Below are 18796 nucleotides of genomic sequence, written 5' to 3' on the forward strand. Positions count from 1 at the left end.
AGAATTAAATAACTTTAAACTTTAAATCAACTATTTCCAGACCACAAAATCTATTCTACACTTATCGGCACACATAAGTTCTCTAAGTGACTTATAGCTGAGTTCAAATGTGAAATCTGGATTTTTCAAGTGCCAATAAAAGAACTTTCCTTTGGACTTTGACTGAATAATGCTGAATTGTCCAAGAATGCCATGTAATGTTTTCATTTCCTTTTCCAACAAAAATTTTCATCTGCACTTGATAAATTTACCGACTCCGTATCATTTATGATGAAAAGCATATGGGTACCAATCATATTGGTCTCCACTATTTTCTTATTAAATAGGAATTACAACTTTTTCTCAAAGTTAAACAAAAGTAAAAAAAGATAAAGTTTACAGGTGTGCCCTGATCACTATGAACATCTCTTTATATGTGTCCTGTCATGAGTCTGTTAAAATGCAAAAGGAAACAAGAAATTATCTACGATTAGCAATGTGGTCATTTTAAAACATAGCCACAAATACTTTGACATGCCTCCCATCAAAAGGCAGAGTCAGTTCCCTCCCTTTGAACATGGGCCAGCTGCAGTGACTCACTTCTAATAAACAGAATGTGGCAGAAGTGGGGCTGAAGGCTTTGAAGGCTAGGTCATAAAAGGTGATATACCTTCCTCCTGGCTCTCCCTGTTGGGTCGCTTACCCATAAAACTTAGCCACCATGCTGTAAGGAAGCCAAGCAGCCATATGGAAAGGCCTTAGTTCTACTCCCAAACAAGGTTCCAGACCAACAACTGGCATCAGCCTCCAGACATGTGCTTGAAATAGCCTCCATATGACTTTAGCCCCCAGGCTTTGGGCCATCTCAACAGACACCACCTGGGGCCAGGTGCAGTGGCTCATGCCTGTAATCCCAGCACTTTGAGGGGCAGAAGTGGGCAAATCACCTGAGGTCAGGAGTTCAAAGCAGCCTGGCCAACATGGTGAAACCCCATCTCTACTAAAAATACAAAAATTAGCCTGGCGTGGTGGTGGTTGCCTGTAATCCCAGCTACTCGTGAGGCTGAACCTGGAGAATCGTTTGAACCCAGGAGACAGAGGTTTCAGTGAGCTAAGATTGCACCATTGCACTCCAGCCTGGGCGACAAGAGGGAAACTCCATTCCAAAAAAAAAAAAAAAAAAATAGACACCACGTGGAAGAGACAAGCTATTCCCACCAAACCATGCCAGAATGGCAGATGCTTGAAAAAATAAGAACCATCTTTATTTTAAGCCACTAGGCTTTGAGTGTTAATTATTATGCAACAACAGGTAATTGGAACATATAGATTATTTCAGCCCAATGCAGCCATCTTATTCTTTCCATTTCAAAACTACCTGAGAAGACAAATCTGTTCCAAAGAAAAAAAAAAAAATGTTGACATTCTTGGTCTCAGTCAACTCACCCTAGAAAGCCAAAAGCTGGAATCCCAGCATTTATTACCTGTGGCTGCCAGCTAGCCTTCTCTTGGGCAGTTTTCTTCTCACTCCTTAATATACCAAACTCTCGGCTGGGCGCGGTGGCTCATGTCTGTAATCCCAGCACACTGGGAGGCCGAGGCAGGCAGATCACGAGGTCAGGAGTTCAAGACCAGCCTGGCCAACCTGGTGAAACCTCATCTCTACTAAAAATACAAAAAATTAGGTGGGCATGGTGGCGCATGCCTGTAGTCTCAGCTACTCAGGAGGCTTAGGCAGAAGAATTGCTTGAACCTGGGAGGCGGAGGTTACAGTGAGCCGAGATTGTGCCAATGTACTCCAGCCAGGGTGACAGAGTGAGACTCTGTCTCAAAAAAAAAAAAAAAAAAAAATCTACATACACACACACACACACACAGACACACACTAGACACACACACACACACACACACACACACACACACACACACACACACGACTCTCTGGCCTCTTCTGTCCTGTCTTAAACTTACTCCTAGCTTTGAAAAGTTGCTTTTATTAAACACCCTGGCTTATGAGACTGCTGCTACTGCTAACATACCCTACACATTTTTAATCAAGGAACAAGTAAAATTTGCCTAAAAAGGTAATTCTATGACTTTGAGGCAGGTAACCAGTTCAAGATGTTTTAATGAAGCCATTAAAATGGGTTATCAATCAACCCAAATAATCATATCAAAACATTTACTCTTCCTCCTAATAAACACTAGGGAGGGAAATATCCTAATTACTCAAATAAGGTTTTTCTTTGAGAAACACAGCCTAAATGTTAAAAGCTAGAAGCAATCTTGAAGATAATCTAGTTTAGAACTTTTTTTAAGCCACTGGGAAACTGACAAAATCCAGGGAAGATCTTCATGACTTAAGTAAAAAATGTCTACCTCACTCCATCTCCACCTAGGATGTCAACCTGCCATCATATAATGACAATTTGAAACTTCAATTCTGTTTGTATTTTACCAAAAAAATTACAAATACAATTTTGTTAGTATTTTATAGCTACAGCAATAAAATGTACTCCATGCAATGTTATTTAATGTTTTATCTTTAAAGTTTAGGATTATGACAAATCCCAGTTAGGATAAACAAAAGTATCCCTGGGAATCCATAGTCTTCTTATAAAAAATTAAAAGTGGCTGTTCTATTTCTATCATAAGAAGTATTAGTAATCATTGCCCTAGTCCAAATCATTTGGGAAAACAAGCCCAGCAAGGTTACATAACTGGCCTGAGGCCATAAAACTAGTTAGTGGCAATACTATGGCCAGAATTTTGGTATACTCATGCTTTCTAGTCATGCAGGGGACTCAATCAGATTTCAATTAATAAAAGAAAAACAATTACTATATGTTTCAATTCAAAAAGCCCCATCAAAGTGGCTGGCTGCATTTCAGTTCCTTCAATGTTACACTCAAAATCCTTCTGGTAGACTATCTTTCTCTTTAATGTAAAGAAAACAGAACCTTAATGGAGGCACCTCAGGCATTACCAGGTGAATGGAAGGCGAATGCAGCCAAGAGTGTGGACTGGCTATTCAAAAGCCATTCACCACCCCAATATCTTTTGCCTTAACTACAGAGGCTGGAAGAGTAAAACACTCAATCCCAGGGCTCCCTGGCAGCTAGAGAGGATATATGACAAAATTACAAAAATGAGAATATATACAGAAGTCACTAGAGAGGCATTTCTTTCCAAATAAAAGCATTAATCCTGTTAGAAGGTCTTGACCCTTGTGCTCTCTTCCTGCGAGGAATGTGGGTATAATTCTCAGAGATATAAGGCCATCTTGCTTCTACGGGGACAAAAGCCACATGCTGAGCCACTGGCTCCCTGATGACACAGAAGAGTCATGACACCAGCCCTGGACTGTCCACCCTTGGGCTTTCTACTGAGTGAAGTTTAAGACTATGCAGTTGGTTTTCTGGTTACTTGCAGCTAAATACAATCTTAACTCTTATAGGAAATAAATCTGGCTTTTCCTCTTCAATCCATTTTTTCCCGAAGTGGTTGGTTGTCCATCAGGCTTAGTCTTACATAAGTAAATTTGGTAAACAAAGATTTAGTCACCTTCAGCCTTACCCCATGTTGTGCTACCATCTCACTTTTTTACAAGGTCAGTAAAAGACATCAAGGTATATCTCTTCTCCAAGAATAAATGAAAAATTTTAGCTTATAGTTGGTTTGTCTCCCCATACCATATGGCAGAGCCAAGGCTGCCTTGGAAAGCAGAAGAGAGAGAAATGGTATCTCTCCTTATACACCACTTAACCTCAATCCTGGAAAGCATCTAGAAATTCAGCAACAGAAAGAAAACCAGAAACTAATGCATGCCACAGTCTCATCCTCTACTAGGGAAAGAACACAAACACCACGCCTTAATTAAAGAAGATCGTATAAAAACCATTCACTCAGCAGAATACCTTTTCTTTCCCTTGAGCATCATGCTGGAGATCTTATACCTCACGTTCCATTTAATTTGAGCAATACAGTAATCTCAAGGAAGGCTTATGAACAAAAGTAGGGTGTTTTCCATTCTTCCAATGTCCTTTCTGATAAAGCTGGCTGTGGCAGCTTAATAAGATGTATCAATTGTTAAGGTTAAATGGCATTTTCCAAAGGGATGGAAGAAAATAGGTAACACTGATGAGAAGCTAAGCATTCTACAAATTTCATGCCAAAAAATTAAATAAAGAAAAGAATATATCTCTGTAGGTGAATAGCAACATGCTTTGGCAAATTTTTGGGATTCAAGTTTATAAAATCCAGACAAACCATTAGCTATTCTGGACCAACAGACTAGGCCTTTTTTAAAAAAGTTAAACCTTTTTCTAAAAAGCGGAGAATTCCCAAACCAAGCAATCACTCAATAAATAGCTCTATAGCTGACAATGACCCTAAGGGTTCAGAATCTAACAGTACAATGGGATAGAGTATTCTACAATACACTCTGGATCCAAGAGAAATTTCTTAATCTGAGTCTTTAGGGTTGCACTAGGAAACTCAAAAAGTGAATTCTGCACATGGGGGACAGAAGTCAAACAAGTGATAACATTAAGGAGATGAAGAGTAATATTTACAGATATAAACTACGATCAACTAATCTTAGCAAAGCAATATTCAAAGGATAAAAGCATGGGAAAAAAGCAATGAGTTTAAATAGACCTTTACATCAGAATAGTTTCTGACAATTTAGAACCTAATCTGTAGAACCAGAAATGCCTTAGTCATCTAGATTGACTTCATGTGAACAGGAATTTCCCCTCTCACTCTGAAATAAATGGAACTCCAGCTTAGGCTAGAGCATTTACAAATTACTTAAGCAATACATTTTTAAAACAGAGCTACTATAATTTACAGCAAGAAACTGATCTCCATGTTAGTTACTCAAATGTACTAAGTTAAAGATACCAGAAAAAAAAATTATCAAACTAAAGAATAAAGTTATTCCCTTCAAAAATTTCACTAAATTTTCAGTGACATGTTAGATAATCTCCTAGAATGGAGTAAGGATAAAATAAACAGCATCACCCTACCTAGCACATTTCCTGGAGGTACCTCCTCTAGATATTCCAGTTCCCTTCCCATCAGAAGATACAGGTTTTCCAGAGCACAGTATGCCATGTGGGGGACTTGGGGGAGGCCATCTGGTGGAGCTGAGAAGCCTAATGGTACCTGGGCAAAGAAAAATGATTGAAGACAAGTTAGGAGGCATTTGGAAGCATTAACTGGTATTTGTAAAGTTATTTCTATTCATCAGTAAGATATATTATAGCAACATTTCATGTAAACCTGAAATATGAACATTTGAAATGGTGTGATAAAATATGCCTCACTTTATGAATAAAATTTGAAATACTCAAACTTCTCAAATACTAAAAAATTGTCTAGATTCCCATTTAATCATAAGCTTTATGGCTAAGTAACATAAATTCTGTTGTGACCTGGTATTGTCACTTTAGCTGATCCCCACAGTCCCTTGTTATTTATGCGAACCAAGTCATACACCAGTTCTGGTGACTACTGTGCTATTATTTGAACACTCATTATTACCATTATCCTTTCAAGTTGTTTTACTCTTATTTATAATGTTCTTCAAGTATTCAACAAGGGCTGGTGCTAGTGCCAAGTAACATATAAAAATAACTTTGGAAGGGTAGTTAGATGTGATAAAAATGCCAAAAAAAAGGCCTAACTGCTATTATATGCTATATTGTTCATACGGAAGAGCATGCTGTGATATATTAGGAACACTAATGAGAGGAGAGGACAGAGTACATTTACAGCAAAAATATACAAGTACAAGTACATTAGATTTATTAGCTCCCCGTACATCATATTTATTCTTATGGAACTATTGTCTCAAATGATTCAAATTTTGCATTGTGTGAAGTCTTCAGAAATATATCCACCATATAAATGCAAGTATCCAGAAGGCATTTCAATTAACCAACCAACCAATCTTTGGTGCTCATAGGCCTGGGGTGCTGCCCTAATGCTATGAAGAGAAAAAAATGGCTGAGATACAACATAAACAAAGAGATTAACATCACAAGCATAGGGTGACCAACAAAAAGGTAGTATAGGCAAGTAAATTCATAAAGGTTCAGAGGAAGGAGAGGCCCCTGTGCTAGGGTAGACTCTAGAAATTTCATGAAAATGATGACCTTTCAGGCACATGTTACATCTAAATGTATGTGTTCTGACAAAATGAAAACTCTCAAAGTAGCTCTAAAGATGGGCTGGAGAGAGAGAAAAATTATAAGAACTGAATAGAAAGAAATGGAATTATCTACACAATATGACCGTCCACTTAAAACAAGCTACGGATAAATTATAATTAGTGAGACAGCTTAGCAAGGTGGCAAAAATGCAAGATCAATATACAAAAGTTAATTATACTTCTATAATTAGGAATAGAAAATGCATAAATAGAATAAATAGCAATAAATAGAAAATATGTGTATTTAAAATGATTTTTAGAATAGCAACAAAATCTAACAAGTGATCAAAACTCTTTATAAATAAAACTATAAAACTTCATGAAAAACATTTAAAATGACATAAATAAATAGATAAATAAACCTAATACATTCATGGATGGAAAGATGCTGTATTATAAAATGCTGATTCATGCCAAATAGGTGTATGGACATGAAGTAATTCCAATCGAAGCCTCAACAGGGCTTTTCATAGAAGCTGACAAGCTGACCATAAACTTGATATACAGGAGCAAATAGGAACAAACAAGACACTAACAAAGAAAAACACGGTAAAGGGATTTGGTCTTTTTGATGTCAAAACATTTAAAAATGAAGACAGCACTGAATAGAGATAGTTAGAGACAACCAGAAAAAAATAAAATTAGTCCAGAAACAGACCTATGTACATAGGTAATAATCTGATTTCTGACAGAGTGGACAAAGCTAATCAGTGGATAAAGATGGACTATTCAATAATGTTGGAACAGCTGGACATTTATATGAGGAAAAAATGAACCTGGATGCCTTCTTTGCAAACAATGAATTAAATATTTAAACATGAAAGGTAAAATATTAAAATTCAGAAGAAAACATAAGAGAGTTTTGTGACTTCAATATAGACTTAATTTCAATTTTCTTAAGATACAAAAAGCAAAACCCATAAAATAATGATAATTCGAGTACATTTACATTAATAACTTCTGCCTATTAAAAGGTACCAAATGGAAAGTAAAAACAAGTTCTACACTGGAGAAGAAATTTGCAAAATTCAAAACTGACAAGGAATTAGTATCCAGAATATACAAAGGACATCTGAAAAGCAGTATTTAAAACAATAAAGTACCATAATAGAAAAACAGGGAAATGACTCCAAGAACTATTAATATCTTCACACGAGAACACAAGATTGACCAATAAACATATTAAAAGAGTTATAAAGAAAATGTAAACTAAAACTGCAAAATACCGTAATATACCCATCAGACTGGCACAAATCAAAAGCCTAACAAAACCAAATTTTGGTGAGCATGTGGAACAACTGGAACTGTTAAACACTCCTATTGGGAGTGTAAATCAGAACTACTTTGGACAATAAATTGGAATTATCTTGTTAAGCAAGAGATTACCAAGGCAACTCCACGATAGGTATATTCCCTAGAATTTCTTGTAAAAGTGCATAAGGAGATATATACAAAAATAATCAAGGTAGCATTGATTAGATTTGGAAAAAAAAAAAAACACAAAAACAGCAAATATATAGTGACCAAAACACTGTATAAATAAAATGTACATTTAAGTAAAGGAATCCTATGCCACACTGAACAATAAACGAGCTACGGGAATAGGCATTAACATAGATTAATCTCACAAAGTTAAAAAAAAAAAAAAGGCAGGTTGTAGAATAACTACAATGAAATTCCATTTATACAAAGTTTCAAAAGCATGCAAATGTGACAATATTCTTTAGAAATACATACACAGGTTGTAAAACTATAAAGAAAAGCAAGAGAAGGATGTGGCAGACAGACTAAAGGTGCCCCTCCCATGATGCCTGCTTCCCAGTGTTCACACCTTTGTTTAGAAACCTCTTTCCCGAGTGTGAGTGGGACCTGTGACTTGCTTCTTCTAACAAACAGAATATGGCAAAAGTGATGAGATGTCACACTGTGATTCTATACCATCATACAGGACTCTGTCTTGCTAGGAGATTCCTTCTACTCTCTTAAATGGCTTGATGAAGAGGGCCTCCAAGTTGGGAAGGTCCATATGATAAGAAACTGTAGGTGGCCTCTAGGAGGTGAGGGCAGCCAAAGGCCAGAAAAAATCTGGGACTCTTAGTACTGCAGGTGCAAATATATGAATTCTATCAACAACCTTTAGTGAGCTTGGAAGCAGGTTCTTCATCAGTCAGTCCTCCAGATGAGAATGCACCCTGGCCAACATTCTGATTGTGGCTTTGTGAGATGCTAAAGAGAAGATGCGGCTAAGCCATGTCTGGTTTTCTAACCCATAGAAACTGTGAGATGACAAAATGTGTAATGTTTCAAGCTGCTACATTTGTTGTAATCTGTAATATGCAGTAGCAGAAAACTAACACAAAGGATGAACACAAATTCTGGGTAGGGGTTACTTTGAAGGTAGGTCTGAAATATTTCAGGTTTTTTTTTAAGCAGTTGGAATTAGGTTTTATGGCACTCTGGTTACTGAAATAAGAAGCCATTTGAGCTGTCAATGTATTGTATCATTCCTGCTTAAGACATGAGACACATAAGCAACTGATTTCAACCTGTAGCAAAGACACATTATGCAGAGATAAAGTGGATTGTTCATGGAATTTGTAATGCCAAATAAATCAATGTTTCACTAAATAACAATTTCTTGCTCACTTACCTTCACAAAAAAGGAAAAAATTAACTGATACTTGACCCTTACTGATAAACAGCAAACTATCAAGCCAAGATAATCACAGATTACGTAGATGTATAAAAAATCATAGATGAGTTTTTATACATATTGTATCACTTTCAGACTCCCATAAAACATAACCCTATACACACCAAGTGCTGCGATCTTTCTTGCTAAATTAGAACATGCCATAGCTCAACAAGGACTGCTTCACTGCCACGCAGCACTGCACTCTCCAAGGATTAAACTGCTAAAACTCTTGGAATAAGCATTCGAGGCAAAGAAAAACTGATGGCAGAGACTTACTTCAACTGCTACCTCCTTCTCTCTCACTTGTAGCCAAGTACCACAGCTTCCCTGGTTTATCTACAGACAGGCTGCTTCCTGCACAGAGAGGAGCATGTGTTTTTGTGCTCATGATGCTCCACGGTGCCAGCTGACAATTTCCTAGCTTACTGCTTTGTGCTGATCCAGACTGGCTACTTGGACCTCTGGCACTGTCTTCATCCTATGACCTCTATTATTTAATTATGATATAATTATAATGTATATATCTTGCTTACTTCCAAAAATGTTCTGAGACATCTCTAGCCTGTGATCCCTGTTTCGCCCCTTGGCTCAGGCATTTTTAGATGCTGCCTGTTCACCTACTTACAGACCCTCCTGTCCAGACTCAGGGTCTGTGTGTCATGCAACTCCTGCCTATCCCCTGCTCACTGCCCACACCTTTGGCCTAAGCCAGCTAGTTTTTGGATCTTCCTATTTCTCAAAGATCGGCCATTGCCCTGGCTCCAGCATGACATCTGCTCTTATCAGTTCTTTTCTCTAACCACAAGGTGACTCTTGCCTAGAAGAGAAAAGCCTTATAATTAAACAAGGCCTGAAAATTTGGTCCACATATTGGTTTCCTAAATGCTACTAATTGAGACATATATGACAAATGTTATCAAAGCAACACAAAAGGAGATACACAGTCACTCAAGTGTGCCTTTCCAGAGACAAACTAAATCTACCAACAAGATAATCACCAGTCCCAACAAAATGTGAAAAGATATCAGACCCTCGAGAAACAATATATAAATATTTTACTTTCAATTCTTACCCTTCGTAAAAACTCAAGAGGACTGTATTTGGGCCCCAAGACAAAAATTTTCTTTCCTCTTCGAGCCACACCACTGAACACCCGAGCAAATGCAATAAAAGACTCTTGGTTGTTTTCTTCCTGGAGCACAGGTTTAGGGGTCATACTTTCCACCTGTTGCTCGTCACCTGACAGAAACAAAAAGATAATTAGTGCCAAGAATGCCCTCTTAATTCAAGAACTGTCTGAAATATAGAAGGAGGAGTGAATATGATATCTTTGGTCAAGTTTCAGAAAAAAAAAAAGAAAACAAAACAAAACACCAAGAATGGAAAGAATATTGATAAAAACTACAATTAAAGCTTAAAAAGCTCAAGAACTAAAGGATGAGTGTCCCCAGTTAAGCAAAAACGCAAATACTTTGCAACAGAGCCTACTTAGGAAAGCTATACCTCTTGGCTCGTCTCCTTTTGGACATGTTTCAATGGCACTCCCATCTTGGGTGGGCTCCAAGGGTGCCTGTCCCTGTGCTGCTGCAAGCTTCTCTGCATGCCTTTGTCTTGCACGCTCACGTCTCTGAGCAATTTCTTCTTGAGTGAGAGGCCTACAGGATATCACAAATATGTTGTCATCTCTCAGTTCATCCAAGTAGGGAAACAGCAAGCATTGACATGGCTGGGTAAGATGAAGATTGGTCCCAGCTCCATTCCAGGCAGTTTTGTCCAAGTCCTCTCCCTGTCTGTAGCAATAAGAGAGGGCCTATCAGCCTCTCTCTAATAATGCTGTGTCCCAACTATTCTAAGCTTACGAACTGACATGCAAGAGCCCAAGTCCCCATCTGGAGCAATGTACAATAGTATGGAACCTTTCTCAGATACCTATATTCCTTCTGGAAAAGGCAAAGAACAGGAAGAAGGAAGGGAAACAGTGACAGATACTAGGGTTTGGAACGACTCTGGCAGGGAAACAAGCATAAGGCCTCAATAACTGGGGTTCAAGAGGAAGGGTTCAAGGTTAGGATGAGTACTGGCAATTCATCAGGACTAGAAGGTCAAACTGAAATATCAGCCACTGTGTTGGACCTAAGAAGTACCACCACAGAAAAGGCAATGTGTGGGTGTGTATGTGTGGTTTTCCATGGGGGTGAGAATGAGGAGGGGTGGGGGAGGTAATTAAGCTCTTTTTCCTAAAGAACTACCCTCATGTCTGTCAGGACACAGAGAAGGTATTTAGAGTTTTAATACTAAAAAGGTGTTGACAAAAGGGGAATACTAAGTTGAAAACAAATTCTGTTTGGGAGTTTGGGTTTGGAAGGTAGAAACCAGGCAGGTAGACTGTTTCCTAGGACTTGGCTCCCTTCCCACATAGAAGTCCTTATGAACCTACCTTCATGCTCAACCCCAACACATGAACAAGACCAAACCCTGTCCTAAGGCTGATAGAATAACAGCATCTTCTGCCCTATACTCTGGGAAGTGAACATCAAAGCACTCAGGCTAGTCCTCTGGTCCTAACTTTATGCTCCAGCTCTGGAAGCTGGACAACTCTTCATGGTCCCAACACTTTGTGCCTCTCTCCCGTGTTGTCCATCACCTTTGATATTATGATTCCTGCTTTATTTGCCAATCTCAGACTTCACACCTAACTGATAACCTTCATCCCCACTTTGCCATGCCATATTCCCCTCCTCTCTCCGTAAGCACTGGAAGCCATGCAGGTAGCCATTCTGCCTACTTGTCTTCCAAATGGCCACAGACCCTTAGGGCTCCTGATGCAAAGTGGCCTAACTCCTTCTACCTTTCTATTTCATGTAAGCTAACCTGGAAGGTGACTGCTTAAATCATTGACTGTCCACTGCTATACTCTTCAGATATCCGCCTGCTGGACAAGACTTCTCTAGTCCTAGTATCCAGGACTAGACACTACTTCTGCCTTCCTTAGCACCTGTCCCTCAAAATCAATGAGTTTAGTTCCAAGAGTAGGCCCTTCCACTTACACCCACTCTGCTGCAGGTCACTGGGCTGTGCAATAGAATACAAAAATATGAGAAACAATCCTTGAGCCTGTCTTGGTCAGGTGTCTCGTTAGGCAATCAAAACTGCTGGCACTAGGGGGCCACACTACCACTGCAAGAGACAAGCTCCTCATTACAGGAAGCTCTAAATGTCAGAACTTTCAAATACAGAATGAACTCTGCTTCCTCACAATTTCTAGCCATGGCCGCAGTTCTCTCCTCTGGAGCAACATCTAACAAACCTACTTCCCTCTCCTTTCCTTTGAATCACCAGCATTCATGCCTTCCCTGCCTCCCTTCTTCTCCCCAGGCTGAGCACTCTAGCTGTTCCTTCAACCAATCCTTTGACAACTTTCCTTGTTTCTAGACTTTTGCTAAAAACTCATAAGAATATCTGAAAAGTGTGAATTAAAATATAAATGCAGAACACATTTTTATTATTAGAGTAGGAAGGAAAAAATACCAGAGGTACCTGCTAGCATCTAAAGAGAAATGGTCTCTTCCAACAGGTTTATCACTATGATCCAGAGACTGTTAATCACTTTACATATATTATAGCACATAATTTATCACAACAATTAAATGAAGTAGATATCGTATTCCTATTCTACATATAAGAAAAGGGAGACTGAAAACTTAAGTAACTCAACCCAAAGTCACACAGATATTAAATGGAGGAGCCATAATTCAAATCCAGATCTGTATGGCTCTAAAGTCTATGCTCATTATCACCAGGTTATGTCTTTCCTTCAAGAGGAATTAAAGATAAAATTGTCATCTTATGTACATGTGATTTCACTTTAGTTTTAGTGAAAAAAGAAGTGTATTTGTTCACTTGCGGATTAAATCCTCAACTGTCTAAGTTCATGAAGTGATCTGGAATAATCAGCATGTACAGTCATTAAGTAAGCATCAACTGTATAGATGCCTGCTGTCTATCTATGTATCTATCCATCCATGCAGTTAACAACTACTGTGTGCCACACACTGCTGGGCACTGGGAATGATGGTAGCGGGGAACAAAGCAGATAGTAATCAGCAAGGATGTGCAAAAAGTACCCACTGTGTATCCAGCATTTGTTGAGAACAAAGAAATTTAATTACAAGAAAATGGGGCCCTACTAGTGAGGAAACAGTTGTGAGTGTTAAGTTATTTAGGCTATAGTTAAACTAACCATGGATGTTACTTCTTGAAGGGGCAATAGTTACTAATACTGAGATGAAGGAGACCAGAGGTGAGAATGTTGACCGAAGATTCATATGTCAGGTTGGAAGGTGAATTTGAAGAAGCAAAGAAAAGAGGCAAGAACACAAGAACAGAGGAGAAAGTCCTGTAACAGTCCCACACTTCATTTACAACCACAGCGGCACTGTTGAGCAGTGAGTAAAGGTCAGTGTCTTCATCAAGTTAGGGAAAAATTTTTTTAGGCTTTGTGGGCGCCGAATCCTGTTTCCTGCCTTACTTTTCTCCCTGGCATATATCACTAATACATTGTACTCTATACTAAAGGAAAATAATACTCTGCTATTCCTGGCTTGTATGTCTAATACAATGGAGATGAAAATGCTATCAAACCAACTTCCAATGGTACATTTTCCCAAATTTAAAAAATAAAACTTAAATGAAAAAAAAAATCAGCTAGAAGATGGAAAAGAACAAAGTAATGGTGATGACCTTGCCCAGGTATACCTGAAAACACTATATTATTATGTAACAATTGTTGAACCTGATATACTGGTTAAAAAACAATGACAAAAATAAAATCAGTAAAAAAATTCATGGAATAGAATGGATTGCACTATCAGAAATATACTAAAATCAGAAAAGCATATGATGAATTATTAAGAAAAACATTCACAGAAAATGTAATTAATAGTAGAGGCATAATAATACTATTATTCATCAGCAAGAAATGGAGGATGGGTAGAGCTAGGAATTTTAAATGCTATAAATACATGTATTTCAAATCTTAACAGCAAGTTTTCCAATTCTCTGATATTCCCTATGATTCTACCAGAATCTCTCAGATACTCCCAATGGCCAAAAAACATCCAATATCCTAAATTTGTTACTACAAGAAATTGTTACTACATGTAGCACTGAAATATTATCTGGGAGTAGCCTAGATACATAATTAGACATTCATTCATTCCATTATTCACTCACTTACTTACTCAGTTAGCCACTCATTCACCCATTCACTGACCTGTTATTCCCCCATTTGGATACTCACTCATTCATTCTTCATTTACTCACCCATCTATTCCTTTACTTATCCCCAGGGCAAAAATTATTGAATACACTTAATGTCCAAATCACTAGGGAAGTACTAAAAAACAAAGCATAACCTTTCCCCTGAAGGACAAACAGAATTTTATCAGAGGAAAAGAAGCCTTCTCAGATGGAGGAACAGCACAAGTACAGATAGGACATTTGTTCAGACACTAGTATATTAGAGAAACAGAAATAAAAATCTAGTCGAAACATGGTTTGGGGGTGGGTCGGAAATGCCACTAAGACAGGTCAAGTTTATTTCACGGGCTGATGATCTGACCTTCAGTCACTCACATATCATTTTCATGATTTCTGCTATATCTGCATATTATTATTTAATACTTATTTAAATGCACAAACATTTTTAACTCAATAAAACTTTAAAATCTCATCATGGTAAAGGCTTTATCACTTGACATACACAGCAATACACACAAATACACATTAAAATAAATATGACAACTAATTAAATTAAAACTTATTTCCCTAAGTACCACTGAAATCATCGCCAACACTTTACACTTGAATCAAAACTGCTCAAGACAGTGAGAATCATTAAGGGTTTTTGAGCAAGAGACATATCTTCATAGCTGAGTCTTATAAAGATCACTCTAAAGAAAGAATGGCAAGTGGATCAGTGGAACTAAAGATGGGGCAGGAGAACCAGCTAGGAGGTTGCTGCAACAATATCCACAAGAGATGATCAGAATCTAAACTAGTGGGTAAAGCAGCAGAGACAGAAGGAGGGGAACACACATAAAAAACAGGAAATGTAGAAGAGACAGATTCCCCAAGACTCTGGAACTTGAGGAATATCCCTCTCCTACACCCATCACACCTGTGCACACATAATACACACAGGGAAGCAGAGATCCTCATACATTCATAATCTCTACCGAGGTAGGCAGAATTAGATGAGACAAGGCAGACTTAGATTAGAACTTGCCTGACATGTTTAATAAAATTTAATTGTTGCTACTACTGCTAACATACTCTTCAAACTTACATCACTTCAATTCAATATCCCAGAGCTGATTTCAACAACTTTCTCCTACAGAGGTATCACAAAAGGATACACTACTGTATAAATTGTATGTTACCCTGGGGGTTGGCTTGATATGAATTCTGGGTTGAGGAGGAAAAGCATTATCCGTGCCCCCCCTACCCACAGCCCAGCTGCATCCCACCAAACATACACCATATTCCTCGCCCAGCCCAACTTTCCCCTTTCCCTTACCTTGGCTTATTCTGAGGCAAGGCCTTAGCATCAACTGCAAACATTTTGGAAACAAATATAATAACTGGAGCAGTGTCCTCACTTCCACATTTCATAAAAGCTAAACAAATAGGAAGTAAAAATGTCACTATTTTTCCCATTATTTAAAAAAAAACAGATTTTTCTGGAAAACAATGAAAATGTTTAGAACATGGATGGCATCATCGAAATACACCAGAAGTCCATAACTTTTTCCAACTATGATAAAAATTTTAATTAGAAAAGGGTAAGATTGCTAGGAAAGAATAGCAGAGCAAGAGCAAACAGTTGGCAGAAATAAGAAAAGAAAAGCAAGCAAATTTGACAGGGTGAGGGATCTCATATGAAAGCTAAAGCTATGCAATGAGGTTAACCACCTACCATAAGCACTAATACATTTTTCACTGTATCAAGTATAGAAAATAGAATTGAGGAATGTTACCAAAGGCCAACAATCAACAAGGTAGCTTGTTAATAAGATACATAAAAATCAATAGCTTTCCCAATCCCCCACAATAACAAGTTAGAAAATAAAATGGACAAAAATACTGTATTATGATATTAACAAATTCTTAGAAATAAATTAAGATTCAATACTATTAAGATACCAATTCTCCCTAAATACACAAATTTTAATGCAATTTCATATTAACATATGAACATTTTCCTTAACCTATACTGGAGGTAAAAAAACATTGATTAATGAATTTTTTTAAAACAATTCCATCACCTCACGTTAAAATAATTTGTATACAAAGAATTCAACAGTAAAATATAAACAAGAAAAAAGAAAACCACAGGAAGTAAGAATCAAACATGTATCAGAAGTCTTGCCAGTGGAAGCTTTGAATGAGGAACAGAATGACATGCCCTGATTTATATCTTAAGAGGATCACTCTGTTTTGTCTGCAATAGTTGAGAAAACACTAACAGGAATCAAGAGCAGAAGCAGGGATACTAGTTGTTTCGTTGTTGTTGTTTGTTTGTTTGTTTTTTCAGATGGAGTCTTGTTCCGTCGCCCAGGCTGGAGTGCAGTGGCGTTATCTCGGCTCACTGCAACCTCCGCCTCCCAGGTTCAAGCGATCCTCCTGCCTCAGCCTCCCGAGTAGCAGGGACTACAAGCACGTACCACCACGCCCAGTTAATTTTTGTATTTTTAGTAGAGACGGAGTTTCACCATGTTGGCCAGGAAGTGAAAACATTGGGAAATAGTTGAATTCTGTATTTCAAAGGAAGAATAAACAGGATTTGCTGATGGACTGGATGTTGGAGTGTGAGATAAATATAAGGGCCATAGATGACTCCATGGTTTTTGGACTGAGTAAATGAAAAGATTGAGGTCCCCCTAACTGAGATGGGAATGACTAGGTGAGCAGGCTTGGGGATAAGATAAAAAGTCCAGTTTGGGATATGTTCAGCTGAGATGCTTCTTAGACAACACAGTGTAGAGGGAGTTCTAGATATCAGTCCAGAGTCCAGAAAACAGACATGCTCTGAAGACACATAATCGTGGGAATTATGAGTATGTAGCTGTCATTTAAAGTCTTGAGATTGGGTACAATTATCAAAAGAGGGACTACAGGTAAAATAGATGAGGATCAAAGACTTGAACCTTGCTTGAGGCACCCCAAAGTTAAAAAGCCAGGGAGATGGGGAGGAATCACAAAAAGAGATTATAAAGGATAAGCAGCCAGGGGGACAGGAAGAAAAGCAGAAGCAAGGGAATGAAAGCAATGGAAGCCTAAAAGTCAAGGGAAGAAAGTGTTTCAAGGAGGAGTGATCAACTGCGTCAAATGCTAGTGACAGATCTAGTCCTATGAAGACTGAAAACTGGCCATTAGATTTAATGAACCAAAAGTCAATAGTGATGCCAAGAATAACAGTGTAGTGGTTTGGGGGCAGGGTTACAAAACCAATAGAACTGGAGGAAAAGAATTAGAGATAAGAAAATACATGGAGACAAATTTCATGGAACCTACAAAGCCCAGAATGGGAGCTTCTTTTCTCATGAGGAGCATGTGTACAAGAAGTTGCTGGTCTCACCCTACTGCCTGAGCAAAATGGCTGTAACAAGAAAACCTTTGGGGTGAGGGTGGGAGGCAAAACTGGTGAAATGGTCATTTGTGAAACTGTTCATCTGTGGAAGCGGACATTTGGCAAATTGGCCATTTAGCAAACTAGCATTCAGCAAACTGGTCTAGAGCAGCCTGGATGGAGGACAGTCAATGACATGGTATATTCCAACAGGTCCATCTTTCCTCACCTGCTTTCAGTGCTTGAGTTTCTGGTGGAAGAGAGTCAAAAGTTTGTGATGCTGTGCACATCAGTCTCTCCACTCTCTCAGCTGTAATATCAAGGGGACTAGGAAGTTTCTGACACACCATAGCTGAAGTCTGTTGTTAAGGACTGAAAACCTTGAGCCAGTGCCTCCCACCAAGGCGAAGATTCACTGTATGCTCTAAATATTAAGGTAACAAAGTCTGTCCATACAGAAAATGCCTGTGCTATAAGGCAACACTGCTTTATGCATCACATCTCAAAACATGCATACAATTTCAGGGAGTTCACAAACTCCTTAAAGCTCAGAAAGGATCCTCATGACAGATACTTTAACACTGAGGCCCATGGAACAAATGAGAACAGAGCTTAGCAGGTTGGCTACAGATGACCTTGAAATGAAACAGTTATCTAACACAAACATCTAAATCATCTACTTATATTTGAATCTTAGTGTAAACATTTTTATTTTTATAGATTACTAAACAAACACAAAAAAGAATAGTCTTCCTAAAGAAGTTCACTATTAGTAATGTTAACACAAATTAGTATTGGTGTATTAATTATCAAAGTATTTAATACAGTTTCATGGTAGAACACTAAATAAGCAGAGAAGACTTATTTTGGATTGAATGTTATTTCCAGAGAATTTCTTGGTTACCATAACGCATTGTTTTTTCTAGCTTTATCAAAACTATTTCGTTAAAAACCATTAGAATAAAGGATACCAAGAACAGCATGGGATATGGGTAGCCACTGACTGCAAATGGCATTGATCTGAACTTTAGGGTCTGAATGTCGTGCCTCCCGGGCTCCAATTTTTAATCCTAAAGAAGTCACTATTTTATCAATTTTGTCTTTGTCCCTGTGGTAAACACAAGATTGGAGAGGGGAAATGTCATATGCAGATATAAACAGGCAGTGGAACCCAACATTATTTGGCATATTTTTACCCTAATGTGTTACTTTTTCAAAAAAAGCTAAAAATGATTGAAGGGAATCCTGCCGCCACACAAGGGGCCTCCCCAACCTC

General features: G+C 38.1%; 1 protein-coding gene across 4 annotated transcripts in view; it reads right to left on the reverse strand.

Moving 5' to 3' along the window:
- EFL1 (elongation factor like GTPase 1) overlaps window positions 1-18796 on the reverse strand; it is a 132597-nt gene that overhangs the window by 79252 nt on the left and 34549 nt on the right. For all 4 annotated transcript variants that reach the window (XM_034939286.2, XM_034939287.3, XM_055098262.2 and 1 more), the window contains 6 exons: window positions 18492-18628; window positions 17750-17872; window positions 15469-15568; window positions 10395-10546; window positions 9964-10130; window positions 5010-5148 (listed from right to left, as the gene is read on the reverse strand). In XM_034939286.2, the coding sequence (XP_034795177.1) occupies window positions 5010-5148; window positions 9964-10130; window positions 10395-10546; window positions 15469-15568; window positions 17750-17872; window positions 18492-18628 (818 nt within the window). The remainder of the gene's footprint in view (window positions 1-5009; window positions 5149-9963; window positions 10131-10394; window positions 10547-15468; window positions 15569-17749; window positions 17873-18491; window positions 18629-18796) is intronic.

Source organism: Pan paniscus, chromosome 16 (assembly GCF_029289425.2).
Source record: "Pan paniscus chromosome 16, NHGRI_mPanPan1-v2.0_pri, whole genome shotgun sequence".
NCBI lineage: Eukaryota > Metazoa > Chordata > Mammalia > Primates > Hominidae > Pan > Pan paniscus.